General features: G+C 39.7%; 1 protein-coding gene and 1 non-coding gene across 3 annotated transcripts in view; one reads left to right on the top strand and one right to left on the bottom strand.

Moving 5' to 3' along the window:
- Positions 1-17,141, bottom strand: part of WDR7 (WD repeat domain 7) — a 329,543-nt gene that overhangs the window by 122,043 nt on the left and 190,359 nt on the right. For both annotated transcript variants that reach the window (XM_065406020.1, XM_065406019.1), the window contains one exon: positions 10,892-11,113. In XM_065406020.1, coding sequence (XP_065262092.1) covers positions 10,892-11,113 — 222 coding nt within the window. The remainder of the gene's footprint in view (positions 1-10,891; positions 11,114-17,141) is intronic.
- Positions 15,316-15,417, top strand: LOC135880726 (U6 spliceosomal RNA). The gene has a single exon (XR_010561503.1). It is a non-coding gene; the product is annotated as a U6 spliceosomal RNA (small nuclear RNA).

Here is a 17,141-nt window from a genome sequence, read left to right as displayed (position 1 = left end):
TTCCTAGGGTTTTAATAAAGCAAACTGAAAACAAACAACCAAACAACCAAACAAAAACAACCAAATTCCATCATGTAGAATCGTACTGATGTCCATGTGGATCACCAGCAGTTGGACCCTTTAAATCCACAGGATAGACCTCTGCCATCTGAGTTAAAACAGTAACTGACAGCAGTAGTAGATTGCCATCCTTCACGTGCACAAGCCATTATGTTGGCATTAGTCCTTCATGTTGCCAGTGGATTTCACAGATATTTTCAGACAGCAGAAAAATGACACTCAGGAATCTTGTGTTCCATTCCACCATCTGGAGAGGAGTGTGCGCTAGTGGCCACAGACTTTTCTGTCCCTGTTCCCCAAAAGCCCTATCCCTTCTGCCCACCTTGTACCTTCCAGTTTGTCCCTGTGCCAGCTCTCTCTCTTCCCCCACCCAAAGCTCCTCATCTAAGTTTCCCCCATACTACCCTAGCTCCTCATCCCAGTCTCCTCACTAAACTAGAACCAGTTTCTCTTGTGAGGCTCAGTCCCAATCTCTTCCCTCCAAATTCCCCACATTGACTCTCAATTCACCCTGCTGTCCCAGTCTCCCTTCCACCTCTTTTCCCCACCACTGAGTACCAGGCTTCCCTTCCAAGTCTTGTCCGTCAGGTTCCTTCTTCCTCCTCCTCCTCCACCTTGTCTGGGGTGCCAGCAGAGGGAGCACTGGCAGCACAGGAGAGAATCTTCCTTCTCTCAGTTCCTTTATCTGGTGCCACAGTGGCCTCCAGAAGTCAGGAAGAGCAACTGAAGGTACAGTCCTGTTTAGCCCCTGGAGCCTTGGACTGGAGCAAGCCCAGTGCAGATGGAATTTCTGGAGAATTTAGCTACCAAACTCTAACAAGTCTCTACTGAGCATGAGCAAACTATGATTATTTCAAAGGGACAGCAAAAGGTTCATCTCAGATATCCCTGTCAATATCAACTCCCTGCTCCAAAGCACGAGTGCTACAACTCTCAAGAAAACTATTGTAAGATTTTGGGTTGTTTTTTTAAACATGGACAAAACATGAGGGTCTTATAATGGAAAATGTTAGGCAATCTTAAGTACAGTTATCACTGCACTGAGCAGCCTCCATCCAGACAACATTCCTATTCTCCAGTCAGACCATGCATGTGTCTGTCCCACAGATAGGCTGAGCGTGCTCCCTCACACAGCTTCAGGTTTGAAAAGTTTCCCAGAAATCTGTCCTCCTAGCTGCTGTAGCACCAGGCACTGGGACTGAGAGCAGGGAGACTCTCTCTCCTGTGATCTCAATGTCCCTACTGCTGGTGCCCAGGCAACTTGGAGAAGAAGCAAGTGGCCTTACTGGAATGCAGAGAGATGAGGTGAATGTGTGGGAGGCAAAAGACAGGGACAGGATGGAGGGGACACATATAGAAGGGGTCAGGCTCAGGGAGGTGGGGTAAGGGTAGAAGTATCTGTAACGACTAGAGCACACTTCTCTCCAAAACCTGGAATGCTGGATTCCCAGTCTTAATATTTTTTGGTGTTAGCAAGTATCTGTGAAACCCACAACTAGCAAATGTGAAACTGGCAAAATGTGTGTCTTTGCAATCTTAATTTGGCCTCTGTGAAGATTTATATTATGACACAGTCTAATTATAAGGTCACATACTATCTTTTCCACAGGACAGGCAGCACATAGGGAAACAATTAGGGTTGTATAGTGTCTGAGGCTGTTGTCCGTAGGACCCTCCCACATCATTTGTTGCAGTAGTTGAAGTGTGTGTTGTGAATGAGACAGGGGACTTTGGAAGAGGAAAAATGGCTTTATGGTTAAAGCTGTTGAATGCCATCCTGGAGAACTGGATTCTATTCTTGCCTCTACCATAGAGTTTCCATGTGATGCTGGGCAAGTCACTTAAACCAAACTTTTCTCATGTCGCCACTTACCTCATAGCCCCAGCTGGACAGGTAAGTTCAGGTTCAAATTACATATACATTTAATGGTCTTGTGCATTGATGGGAGGGGGGAGATTTGGCAACAGCCCGCATACCAACACACAGCAAGCCTTCAGTGTAGACATACCTTAAGTGGGTAATCCTCATCTTCAGTCCTACTGAACAGTTGGGGTCTGATTTGCAGAAGTGCTGCAAGTCAGCTGTGCTTTGAAGGTATGAGGTGCTATATAATGCTAAATACTATTAAACATCAGGCCCTAAGTATCTCACACTTGGCCCCCAAAAATTAGTGGATACTTTGTATCTTAATATCTGTGCGCCTCCCTTCCTCATCTGTAAAATGAGGATAATACCACCTGACCTGAGAGGATGTTATAAAGATCAATTCATTAATGTTGTGAAGCACTCAGATACTGTACTCCTGTGGTATGCATCCAGGAGAAAATTCCTAGCAGGGTCAGAATGGTGTGCAGTACATAAGATAAGGGGCCACATGCTGAATGATGAAAATAAAACAAAATATTACGTAACTACTCAGTTGCTGAGCACAATCTATACTGTGCATTGAATGAGGAAACAGTCCTGTGGAAAAAATAGTACGGTATATACTCATTCATTAGCCCGTTTGTTTATAAGCCGACCCCCCAAAATGGATAGGTAAAAATAGCAAAAACTGTATGACCCTTTCATAAGCCGACCCTATATTTCAGGGGTTGGAAAACGTTGGCTCCCGGCCCGCCAGGGTAAGCCGCTGGCAGGTCGGGACGTTTTGTTTACTTGGAGCGTCTGCAGGCATGGAGCCCCTCAGCTCCCTGTGGCCACGGTTTGCTGTTCCCAGCCAATGGGAACTGCGGGAAGTGGCGCCACTTCCCGCAGTTCCCATTGGCTGGGAATGGCGAACCATGGCCACAAGGAGCTGAGGGGCTCCATGCCTGCAAACGCTCCAGGTAAACAAAATGACAATGTATTAGATCAGGGATCGGCAACCTTTGGCCTGCGGCCCGCCAGGGTAAGCACCCTGGCGGGCCGGGCCGGTTTGTTTACCTGCCGCGTCCGGGCCAAGGGATGTGCTGGCTGCCGCTTCCCGCCACCCCCATTGGCCTGGAACAGCGAACCGCGGCCAGTGGGAGCTGTGATCGGCCGAACCTGCGGACGCGGCAGGTAAACAAACTGGCCCGGCCCGCTAGGGTGCTTACCCTGGCGGGCCGCAGGCCAAAGGTTGCCGATCCCTGTATTAGATATTCAATTCAATGATTCCATAGAGTTTAAAATTATCAAATTTTGGTGTAGACCCGTTTATAAACCGACCCCCGCTCTTTGATGCGTCATTTTTTTACCAAAAATATTCGGCTTATGAACGAGTATATACGGTATATGATTTTGTAATTAAAGACTTTACCATTATGTAAATGCAGAAGGGAACCAAATTAAAGTTTCATGGGTAACCTAATACTGGCCTTTCCTAAGGTTTGGAGTGTTTGACTTTGTATGCTTAACATTCTTTTAATGTGTTTTGTTTTTCTATTGCACACATGCGCACACACACATGTCCTGCCGAAATTTTCACTTGCTTAGTTTCCTGGCCAGAAAACAGTCAGAGAGTCAGCTGCTGTTAGAGGTTGAGAAGTGTAAAAAGGAAAATGGTAGCCCCAAGATGTTTATAGACTAGGACCCCCACTCAGGAGTACCTTAGAAGTGTTGGGGGCCAGCATAGAACAATAGTTGGAATGACTGTCAGGTTGTATAGTATAGCAAGGGAAACCCAAAGTTATCCTTTGAAAGATAGTAGGTAATCTGCAAAAACTAAACAAAAAATCTCAAAAACCTCAAATATGTTGTCATTCATGACACTGACTGAGTTAAAGTGCAAAACACTTATCATTAATAACTATATTGCTAGCAGTGCTTTGAAAAATATACTACATTAACAATGGAGCAGAGTATTTTCATATTCAGGACAGAACAGTCATCCAGATTTATCAGCCCATTAACTTTATAAACATAGCATTAGCTGCAGTTTAGGTGTGATGTGGTGAATCTGTAATGAGAAATTCTTTGGGTGGCATTTTATAATTAAATATCTCATGAACCATTTGTAAGGTCAACACAGATTAATGTGAGATGTCAGGCAAGGTCACTGTGTGAATTTCTAAAGAATTCCATTCTCACAGACTGGAAATATCACAATTAATGGATATTTTCTAAAATACAGTATAGCATGATACATGCATTTTATATAAATTTAAAAGAACCTACAATATTAAGTTAACAGGTTGCCAAAATAAATTACTTTTAATGTGCTATTCTCAATTTAAGGGTGTGTGTGTGTGAAATATTGTATATTTTGGCTACATATTGTTTTTCTCATTCCTTTACCTTTGAAAAATTCACAATATATAACTTCTCTAGAAATACACCATGATATACAAAATATATAGATTAGCCAAGCTGTGATAGAGATGGCCTCTGCAGCTCCCCCTTCTGGCCCTCTTTGGCACTATTCACCTGCCTCAGTTCCTGCTTCCGTCCCCCCACTCATGGGGAAAATCTCCTAGGTAGTAATCTCTAGAGAGGGAGCACCTGCTTAGCGCTGGGAACAAACTTAGAAAACAGTCCCAAGTGCAATCCAAACAAAAGGGTCTTCCACCCCTCCTGAGCTCAGTTCTTTCCCGCTCTCCTACAGTTCACTGACTGTCAAAGCTTTTCCTCTCTGGAAGTCTTCATTCTTCCAGGACTAGTCACAGGAGCCAGCCTTGCTCCTGCAATCCTCCTCAATTATCCTCCAGGTTATCTGTTTGGAAGTTACGCTTCTCCAGGGCCTGCCAAAGGAGCCAGCTACCTGCTTGCAACACTCCCTCTCCCAGTTAAGCTCTCACAGCCCTTTGTAGGCATCCCAGGACCGCTTCCAAGCTGAGTCTAATAATTAAACAGGGCCATCTTATCTCTCCAAACTGAGGTCCTGTGCAAAATCCAGCTTAACCAAACCCTAGGATCAAGGACCTACCATTTCATCTTCTCCTAAGCTTCCATTTTGCTGCTAATAAACCCTGGATATCAAAAGGATCAGAAGAGGTTGTGGACATAAACCAATACCAGCTGCCTAGAATGATGCCAAATACCACAACTCTTGCCAACTTCTCTGATGAATCATGTGGAGCACAGAGGACATGCCTAGAAACCTCAACGGCAATATTTTTGGCATCTTCTTCTGTTTCTCAAGGAAATGATCAAGAAAAGGAAGTCACAGGTCCTGAAATTGGAATTGATATTAGGCTATGATGGCATTAATTGTTTACACAGATTCCCAATGTACCCAAGATCACCTTTCTGACCTAGAACAAAGTCAGTCTTTCTAGCTTCCTTGTTGCACAGAGCAGAGAAACCAACCCTGGAGCCCTTAGATGTGTCACTGGCCATAAATACAACCACCAAAATTGGAGTTAAGTGTGAAGATATATTGAAAACTGTGTCAGAACAGGTACTAACAATCTGCCCTTTTAAGGGCAGCAAGTGTAGTGGATGGCATCAGCCAAATACTTCATTGATGAGTCACCTTCCCCTTCTCCTTTGTCTCCAATGTATCATTTAGATTATGAATCTTTTCTTATTGATAGTCTCGAAGAACTCTGTCATCCCAGTTCCTGAAACTGCCTAAGTTCACCACAAGGGGAGATGCAGACATGATGTATCACCAGGAAAAGCAGTAGACTCTGTAGCTTAGAAAATCACCTGATGTCCTCTACCACTAGTGCCTTGGCCACAATCTGCCCACTCACACCAACCAAGAAGATCACCATGATTCACAGATGAAGCTTACAGGCAGAAAGGTAGAATCCCAAAGGAGCAAAACACATTTCAAATCCATTCACCAACATCAAACAATTCTTATAAGACCACACCAGTGCAGTAAATGAAGTAAAAGGAAATTTCTGCTTTTTTGCACTTAAGGCAGAAGAATCACATTCTGCTTAGTGAACAGGTTAACTAACCCTGACTGCATAGTCCAACCACTGATTACTATGAAGAGTGCTCAGAGTACTTTGCTGATAGTTTTAAGGAGAGAAAATTCCATTTCTGACCAGGCCATCTTGTCAAACCTAACATCCCTGCCAGGGTTTGACTCTATCAAACAGGATGACGGTAAAGAATCCCTGGAAAATATTAGAGCCACAACCTGTGAAATGGAGCCATGGTGCTCCTGGCTCGTGAAACCCAGCAAAGAACAATTATGCCTCCTGCTAATACTTAATGCCTTCTTCAGGAAAACTAGTATTACCAAATTGCTTGAAAAATAAAGTAGCACACACCCAGACCTCAAGAAGCCCTTTTCTGAATCTTTTCTAATTCCAATATATCTTTTGACCACATCTGCACACAGTATTCAGGACGTGCGCATACCAGGGATTTATATAGATTTTTGACTGCTGCTGCACATTGAGTGGATGTTTTCAGAGAACTATCCACAATGACTCCAAGTTCTCTTTCTTGAGTGGTAATAGCTAATTTAGACCCCATCATTTTATATGTATAGTTAGGATTATGTTTTCCAATGCGCATTACTTTGCATTTATCAACATTGAATTTCATCTGCCATTTTGTTGCCCCGTTACCCAGTTTTGTGAGATCCTTTTGTAGCTCTTCGCAGTCTGCTTGGGACTTAGCTGTCTTGAGTAGTTTTGTGTCATCTGCAAATTTTGCCACCTCACTGTTTACTCCTTTTTCTAGATCATTTGTGAATATGTTGAATTGAACTGGTCCCAGTACAGAGTCCTGAGGGACACCACTATTTACCACTCTCCATTCTGAAAACTGACCATTTATTCCTACCCTTTGTTTCCTGTCTTTTAACCAGTTACCAATCCATAAAAGGACCTTCCCTCTTATCCCATGACAGCTTACTTTGCTTAAGAGCCTTTGGTGAGGGACCTTATCAAAGGCTTTCTGAAAACTTAAGTACACTATATGCACTGGATCACCCTTGTCCACATGCTTGTTGACCTCCTCAAAGAATTCTAGTAAATTGTAAAGGGAAATCATGCCTCACCAAAAACCATGTTGACTCTTCCCCAATAAATTACGTTCATCTATGTGTCTGACAATTTTGTTCTTTAATATACTTTCAACCACTTTGCCTGGTACTGAAGTTAGGCTTACTGGCCTGAAATTGCCAGGATCACCTCTGGAGCCCTTTTTAAAAATTGGCATCACATTAGCTATCCTCCAGTTATTTGGTACAGAAGCTGATTTAAATGATAGGTTAGAAACTACAGTTAGTAGTTCTGCAATTTCACATTTGAGTTCCTTCAGAACTCTTGGGTGAATACCATCTGGTCCTGGTGAATTATTACTGTTTAGTTTATCAATTTGTTCCAAAACCTCCTCTAATGACAGCTCAATATGGGACAGTTCCTCAGATTTGTCACTTAAAAAGAATGGCTCAAGTTTGGGATTCTCCCTCACATCCTCAGCTGTGAAGACTGATGCAAAGAATTCATTTAGTTTCTCCGCAATGGCCTTATTGTCTTTTAGTGCTCCTTTAGCATCTCGATCATCCAGTAGCACCACTGGTTGTTTAGCAGGCTTTCTGCTTCTGATGTACTTAAAAAAATTGCTATTACTTTTTGAGTCTTTGGCTAGCTCTTCTTCAAATTCTTTTTTGGTCTTCCTAATTATATTTTTACATTTCATTTGCCAGAGTTTATGCTCCTTTCTATTTTCCTCACTAGGATTTAATTTCCCCTTTTTAAAGAATGCCTTTTTGTCTCTCACTGCTTCTTTTACTTTGTTGTTTAGTCACGGTGGCACTTTTTTGGTTCTCTATGTTTTTTAATTTGGGGTATACATTTAATTTGAACCTCAATTATGGTGTCTTTAAAAAGTTTCCATGCCGCTTGCAAGGATTTCACTTTTGGCACTGTCCTTTTTAATTTCTGTTTAACTACATTCCCCATTTTTGTGTAGTCCCACTTTCTGAAATTAAATGCTACAATGTTGGGTTGCTATGGTGTTTTCCCCACCACAGAGATGTTAAATTTAATTATATTATGGTCACTATTACCAAACGGTCCAACTATATTCACCACTTAGTACTACATCAAGAATTGCGTCCTCTTGTGGGTTCCAGGACTAGCTTCTCCAAGAAACAGTCATTTAGTGCGTCAAGAACTTTATTTCTGCAACCCAACACCACATACAAGAAAAAACAACCCAACTCAACGCACACAGCCAGCAAATCAGACTGAAAAATCAGCTGCAATAAGACAGATATCATGACCCTTAATATTGCCTCACCATCACCAATACATTTATCATGTTCTCACCAATGTAGAAACATTCACATACTTGGGCAGCACCATCAGCCAGGATGGTGGAAGAAACCAGGATATCCAGAACAGAATCAATAAAGCCCAGAACACCTTCAGGAGCTTAAATACAGTCTGAAAATCATCAAAATACAACCCCAAAACCAAACTTAAGATTTAGAGCTGCGTACTTTCAACACTACTTTATAGCACAGAATGCTGGGGAACGAAAAAACATGATATGTCCAAACCGTCTTCATTTCATACAACTGGTCTCAGAAAAATCCTCCGTATCTTTTGGCCCAGAACAATCTGAAACCAAGACCTATTCATACAGTGCAGCCAAGAAGATAGGAGCACCATTGTTACCGGAGGCAATGGAGATGGATTGACCATGTGCTTCAGATGGAAACTGATTCCATCACCAGAATAGCACTAAGATGGACACCGGAAGGCAAGTGAAAACGAGGCTGCCCGAAAACAACATGGTGAAGAGCAGTGGAAGCTGAGCTGAAACACCACAGCTGGGGAACCATTGAAAGACTTGCCAAAAAAAGACAGGAGTGAAGGAGCTTCGTTGTTGCCCTAAACACCAGAGGCGTAATGGGTACTAATTAACTATACGTTGCTGAGTGCATGTGTTCTCTCAACAGGCATTCCCCTTCCTTTTCAGGAGCCAGGTGGCTTTTCCTTGTGTACCTTTAACTTGTAGAGCACCTACAACAACGGGCTTTTGGATACTAAAATAAGGTAATAATTTTCCTGGATCTTAGGAGAATTCACAGTACTCAACAAAGTGACTCATTTATACATCATCCTTGAAAACAACCTTGATGCAAAACTACCTACGCAGAAATTAGAAGTAAGTTTTAGAGGAGGAAAAAAAGCATTTTTTTTTAAACAGAATTTCTCTGTTTAACCACATGTATGCACCTGATACTTTACCCTGTAAAGTAGAACAACTAGGAGGGTAAGAAATGAAGAGAAAACAGCATATCTTCAGACATGCTACAGTAGACAAAGCCTTGGTGACCTCTGCTCTTAAGTAGGCAGGACACTGCATTATGAACTGACTGGAGCTTGTCCAGGGTCAGCATTTTCATTTTTAGGTGCAAAGCACTGCAGAAGTGCAGCCTGAAGGTCACAAATGCATGGATCATTGCAACTAGAATCCCACTGTGAGGACAATTTCCTAGATCGCTAAACACCAAAAAAAGCATTACTCACCACTGTAATTGTACCATACATCCAGAAGCAATGAAGAATCTAGCACGAGTTTGAGGCTGTGTGCCACTTTGATTGACTGTACTTTGACATCCTGAACCAATGGTAGGTTAGAGCACTGGCAAGCTCGGTATAATGTTTTCACCTTTCCCTACCATCACCACTTATCTCTCTCTTGGACTGCGTTTGAGTCAAAGCACTAGAATGCTTTTAATTCATTTGCTTATTTTTTCCAGGTATTGGGTCATCATCGTGTAGATGTTGCACTTGTGCAGTGAAGAGATATATTTTCATGCTCTATTAATTATAATTATTATAAATTATTCTTATTATCCACATGCTGGTGGTACCATGGTGCCTCATGATCTATATGAGTAGTCCAATGAAGATGTTGAAGAGGAGTGAGAATATTAAGCTGTTCTGGACTTCACATGATAAGGTTTCTGTCAGAGGTACCACAGCCCTCAAAACCTGTCCAAGATAAGTGAATGCACCCAATGTACATTTGCTCCTATTAGGTTCTCATGAGTGTTAGCATCAAATGATCATTCACTGGCACAGACAGCTGAAGACAGCAATATAAACATGGAAGCTTGTTTCCTGTCCACAGTCAGGATAGGTCCATCAGCACCAGCAGGGCCATGTCCTGTTCTGAACCCAACTATGAAGGTTCTATATGCTGTAACAGCACAGATCTTATTGGACCTTAGAAGCCATCACATTTTCAGTAACCTTGTCAAACTCTTTGTTCTATCATATCAGAGACTTAAATTCTATTTCAGCTCTGCCAGACAGGATCCTGGGTGACTTAACTGATCCTCGTTCATAAAGTATCAGGGAAGGAAGTAAATTATACTTGCCAGCCCTTACTCAGAAAGAGTTGTGAAGTACTGAGAATTAAGGCCATTCAGTGGAAGCGATGGGACCAGAACTCATGGTCTCCTGGTTCCTAATCTAGTACTTTTCCCATTAGGCCATATAGGTATTTTTGAGAGGAAAGCAGAAGCAGTGGTATGCACACATGCACTCTTGGGTGCTTATAAATCTACACTATCCAGATCGGTGGAATTTTCAAAAGAACGTAAGGGAATTTTCAAAAGCACGTTAGGCAACCAATTCCCATTACAAGTCCAACCTTGAAAGAATTCAATTGACTTTAATGGGAGAGGAACTTAACTCCCTCAGGTGTTTTTGAAAATCCCACCATCTATTCATAAACTTCATATATTGCTCAGCTACATATTTCAGAAATAATTTCCTGATAGTCAACATACTAATAAGAAGCTAAGTGCTCAAAATTGGTTCCTTTTCCTTACTCTATGAAAATGAGATTATTAGTGGACAAGGAGTATTGAAATAAAACCCACTGAATAGTTATGATGTGGTTAAAAGAGCAATGGAGGACACAACATAGAATACTTACAAGTATGTCTTGCCAAGGAATAGTTTGATCCACCACTAGTTAAACCAAATCCCTCAGGAATTTGACTGGAACTGCGTGGCCTCGTCAACAGTTTTGGAGGTTCAATTTCAGCTCCAAATTCTGCTCCAATCACTCCTAGCAAGACAATAGCAGTGGCTTGCTTCCGTCTCTCTTCATAAGATGTAGATATTTTTTTCATTTGTGGGAGACCAGACAGACAACCTGCAATGTAAAATAAAGGGCATTAGGATGACTGGTCAGCAATATTAGACGTGGAAGGCCATCCCAATCAAATTTTACACATTTATGAGAATTTTTCATATTTATAACAAAACTACTTTTCAGCTACTTGAACATATACTGCTGGGAAAATGTTATTGAGAGTTGTCAGAAAACATCAAATACATATCAAGGGTCAAATGGGAGGACAAAACTGGTCTCTTTTCAATCTCAAGGCACTTGTTTGCTATGCTTACTTCCCCCTACAGGAAAATGTGGAGCCAGACAATTTTTAGATGATTGGTCCTGGTTCCATTTTGTCTCTCAGAGTCCCCAGTCCGGGCTAAAAAATTAAGTACTACTTTCCCCTTCCTCAGTCTTCAGTGCCACCTACAGAAAAGTAGCATGTTCTTATAGGAAAAGCTGTTTTAATTTCATAGTTCCTCCAAATTTGTTCATTGAAAAAGAGTGAAAGACTTCTAGGATTCTGCAGTTATTAAATCAGTATTTTCTGGAAGGTGAATTGTGATCTTGATTCTTATTTACATCAGTATTAATCTGATTTAAGACAAACAGGTTATCTTCACAGAAATAGTCTAGGAAATAGACTTTTTAAAATACATATATTTTTCATGTTATAAAAAGCTGCCTGTTATTTAAGTGACCATCCTCTTCTTTTTTGATGATTACTTTTAACCCACCGCAACAGTACATGGCATTGTGCAAATTATTTTCGATCTCATGATGCTAATTACAGTATACTAACTAATGTGCTTGCTAAAACGAGGGGAAAAGTCTCATTGCAAAGTTTCAAATATAGTTATTAATAATCCAATATATCACACACAACCTTTTTATTTCCCTCAAGTACTGCAGATTACCAAATTTGGTGATTTAGTGAGTACCCGCACAACCACAATTAACATCCCCCCAAAGATACTTCATCATAAAATGTACCTTCTTCATATATTTTGACAACTATAGTTCAGATACACTTATAATAATAACTCATACTACACCACCAATTTCACTGGCATATATCTTGCAAAAGTAATGAAGTCTTAGCTCCCACAGCACTCTGCGATTAAATCTTTGTTGAGAAGTTGGAAGAGACCACCTGGTATACTGTGAGAAAATACTGGGTTTGAATAATGAAGTGTGAATTAGTGAGGGTCTACTATATATGTCTAGCTTTTCTAGTGAATTTCATACTACTGTACTGATAGAAAAGTAAATATTACTTAAAAAATAATACAAGTATAAGCATCCCTATTAGAATATAGTCCCAATTCAGGTGATGCTGTGGCTATGATGGTGATATGCCAACCAAAGGGGTGGGGTGGGGTGGGGTGGGTAAGGCTCTAAAACCTTAACAATGCTAAGGGGGGAAAAAAATCAATAGTCACTGCCTTCCCAGAAAGAAGGATGAAAATCGACTATAAACAAAGTGATACTTAAACATTTTAATTTTTTATAACTTATTTCACATATACATAATTAAGATAGACAACACACAAATGGTACCTGAGATTTCGATATATAAATATATTATCCTTTTATGTGTTTTATATAGCATACTTGGAACATGAAGCAAACCATGCTCCCCTCCCCCAGCCCCAGCAAGAAGCATGCTCCATAACAATAGTTCAAAGGAAAGCTCTATTCTGCAGTTGCACTGATTGTTCTGTCAGCTGACCTCTGCAGAAGGGAATTGCTAACCGCTGCCGAGCTCCTTAGCTGACAAATGAATGATCGCGGCTCCATCTATTTTCACTATGGCCGCCTCTAGCCCAGGTGCTCAGACAGAGAGCCCGGTGTGACATCTTAGATCAAGATGAATTGGCACAAACTCCTGATCCAAGATTGTTTTATACCATTTAATTTAGTTTCTTCCCCTGCTTGGATGAGCACAGCTCTGGTTATGGATTTCTATTCTAATGTACTGAAGCAGGCACTGAAAGAAGCCAATGAAGCAGATGCTGGAGCAGGGGACTGCAGGGATACTGATCAATAGGCAAGGCATTGACCCCAGCCGCACAGCCTCTGCAATGGCCACTGCTTAAAGAAAAGAAAAGAAAGAAAGAAAAAACACATGTGCTGCTTCCAGTAGGAAATTAAACAACAGAGGCACTTGGTGAATTCCTGCCCCCACCTTGTTGTTCTTCCTTCTGTTTGATTACAATAATATTGAATTAACCCTTTATTGTATCGTAAAGGATGTATTTTAAAACAATATCCTTAAAATCATAAGCGATGTCCAATAAATCTGTCAAATTTCACCCCTAAACTAACAAGTAACCCATTAACAGGTGCGTGTCCCATAATGCCAGAATTCTGAAGTTAAAGTTAAACTATCAATCGCCCTATTGCCAGATATTTTAATTATATTCTAAAAAGTAGGCTATTATGCATTTATCTCACAATTTATAGATGAAAATTCACTGGCTGACACTGCCACTCATGGTCTGTATATTAAGCATATAGGAGTTTAAATCTCAGCAATTCTTACAACTGTACTTCTCAAGAGTCTCTAGATTGTAAGAATCTGACTCTTTGTTAACAAAGCAGTAAATGCTGTGACCAAAACAGGGTGAAGGTAATGTAGTTCTGACAGTCTCATTAGCAACTCATTGTACCAACATAAATTGCTCCTTCTCTCTCATCACTGTATTTTTTTCCTCCTTCAAAGGGAAAAAAATCTGAGTGAGCACTTGTTTTTGCCCTTACTTTCTTTGAATTATTAGTAGGAACACACAATTAATTGTAATGATTGCCTACAAATAAACTGACAGCCAAATGGGAGATTTTAAAATGAAATGTCTATAAAAATAGTCCTTTCTACAGTTGCATTTGTCTCATGAAAATTTGGTATTTTCTCACAGCGACGTGCCTCCATTTAATCATGCTAAAGGGTGACACAGAGATCCATTTTCTTGACAGGACGGTTGATCACCCTATCACAGTAAGAAAATTAATAACCTCAAATAGCTTTATGTGGAAAAAAGAAGCTACACCGGTGAAAGGAGAAAATGTTCTACATTTTAAACCATATAGATAACACACTTTCTGTATTACACACAAATAGAAGTGACAGATTTCTTCATTTGCTCAGATTTAGCAAAATGAACACACATATTAAAATATATTTCAAAGCATAAAATCTCTTTAATACTAAAACAAAGCCAGTAGTTAACCATTGTCTCTACAGATACCTTAATATGAGTAAATATTTTTCTGAACTGTTTAAATAAAAATATGAGTAAAATATTTGAGAAGTTTAAACTGTTTAAAGGGCTGTGAGATATTGATTACTTCATTTAAAAAGCAGTCAGAGTGCAACCACGAGGTCAGGATAAATTTAACAGTTTGAAGCACTTTACTAAATAACTCTAAAGATCATGTTAATTGGCTTTGCAGAGTTCTAGGGTAAAATTAATTTTATCTTAGCTTACAATAAAAGGATTAAAAGACATATTAAGTTCTTCAGGTTTAACTGGAATAGGAATCAATTAATTTGAATTAAGGCTAAAGGCAGTTTTATGAGAGATGGACTACTACCAGATACTTTATATCTGCTATTAGGAACATATTGATGGTACTCTGTTATTGTATTAGGTATTAAAATCTCAGAGAAGTAGATGCCAGGACAATGTAAGGATAAACCACAAGAACATATGTTGCTAATGTAGTGGATTCTGATCACAGGGTGGATGCCTCTTTTGGTTTGAGTCCACCCAGGATGTTTTCCAGCTGTGCCCCTATCAAGTGCTACGAGTCTATACAAAGCTGTTATATAAAGATACGGTGGACTATAAACTTGCATATTTTAGCCATTTATGTAGAATGCTACACATGTGAATGTAATCAATAAGATGTAATCATTATCCATAAACATCTATATCATAATATTCCTCAATGGAGAAAACTAACAAACATCAAGCTTTCAGCCTCTGCTTTCCACGGCATACCTTGTCATTTTTGAGAGACATTTCAAGCGTGATTATGTATAATGCACATATACAATACTTTCTATCAAACAAAACAAGAAATAAACAGTTTTAACGAATTTGGTCAACACAGCAAATTAATTAAACAAATGGGGCACTGTGTGGGTGCAGGGGGTCTGCCAGTGGAGAACCCATTACATGATCAACGTTTAAATAGACAGGAAAGACAAAGGGTGGGAGAAAAGAACTATATTACTCATGCTTTGGCAGCACATATACTAGAATTGGAATGATACAGAGAAGATTATAATGGTCCCTGCGCAACGATGACACGCAAATTCATTGCAGATGGAGATTTGAGGCACAGCATGATTAAGTGACTTGCCCAAGATCATAGTAGTAAGGGGAGAACCATGCCTAGAACCCAAATCTCAATCCAGCACCTTACCCAAAAAACAAACGCTACTTTCAATTCCTGTATCTATCTCAGCAACTTCTATAGCACCTACCATTAAACACTGAACGCAGTAATTTAGATTTGGAAAGCACTGCCCATAGAGAACGACTTTCAGTGAGAATATTCTCAGGGCACGTATGTTTCATTCAAGAGTATTTCACTCAAAACAAATAAAAATATCCTCCTTGTTTGCCATTATCATGCTCTCCCCATCTTTTACCCTCTTTTCTGTTAAGAAAAGCATATACAGCACAATGTGGCAAAAGCAGAGATTAATAGCAACAACCAATGACACATTTTGTGGATTTGAAATTTTGGAGACAGTTTTCAAAAGATAGGAAGTTTTATAAACCGAATATCTAATAACTACAATGAAGATATGGGATTTGTTTACATTAATGTGAGATGAAAATAAATTCTATAATTGCAGTTTAACGTTGACAACAACTGGAAAATAACCATACAAAAAGGTTATTTTCAAGCCCCTACACAAAACATTTACACAAAAATTAAAGCTGGGTAATTTAAATAATTCTTCCTCAGACAAAGCAAAACAATTTTCTCACAACATATACATTAACCCAATACATTCGTAACAAGCTCTTAAAAGTGTAACTCACTGCAGATAACCTTTATTGTCCTATTTATATTGCAAATAAATTAAAGTTAACTGCATTTAAAAATTTAGCAAATCATATGCACACAACTAGCACTTTAAATTGATCAGAACATTTAACAGAAAGCCAAATGCCAACTTACAACTTTTCCCAGGTAGTTAGCTCCTAAGACAATACACAATAGAAGAAAATAATAATGTCTACAATATTTCAATGCTTCTCAAACCTTATGAAGAGTTAATAATGTCTCAAATAAACCAGAACTGAAAAATAATAGTATAAAACAATACTCAGAATGGGAGGTAGCAGAATATTTGCCACAAGTGGGAAGAGAGACAATATAATTCACTTGATTTACCCTCCAGAGAGTTATGGTTCCTTCTTTCATTGATGAAATGAATAAAGTAGCCCTTGCTACTATGTACAAATATTCGGAGGGCCTGAAAATTTAGCTATTCATTATGTAGGCAATTTTCTTCCACTGACGGAACAGACAAAATTCCTCCACAAACCCACCCTGTGATATTTTGGAGTGTTGTTTATTTTTGAACTGGAGAAGATTATAGATGTGTATCATGACCCCTGCTGGACTATAAATGTCCTGCCCATGTTTAGTAATTGTATATAATAAAGGTGAGCTGCCCTATTAACCAGCTCAAGTTTTCTAATGCTGGGCCTGAATATCCTGTGTATTTCTTTTCTAAACGAATCATGTCCAGATTGCCTAATTAGAAATCCAAACTAGCTCAAACTTTAAAAGAATCAACACCATTGTTGTCACAAGATTTTACATCATTCGCTCAATACTTACATAAGTCCTAAGTAATATGGGTCACTTACATATGGATGTCAGAATAAATACGTTGTCACATTTTCTTAGGTGTCACTTTCTCCTAAGAGTTGTTATGGATTCTACACCACCACTATCCTAATTATGGAGATAAACTTCTACTTTTTAAAGTCCTTTACATTTATATTACAATTGTCTATTGATCTTAGTTGTAGAGCCT

The sequence above is a fragment of the Emys orbicularis genome, chromosome 6 (assembly GCF_028017835.1).
Source record: "Emys orbicularis isolate rEmyOrb1 chromosome 6, rEmyOrb1.hap1, whole genome shotgun sequence".
NCBI classification, from domain to species: Eukaryota; Metazoa; Chordata; order Testudines; family Emydidae; genus Emys; species Emys orbicularis.
The sequence above is the reverse complement of the archived record's forward strand: the minus strand, read 5'-3'. Positions and strand labels throughout refer to the sequence as shown.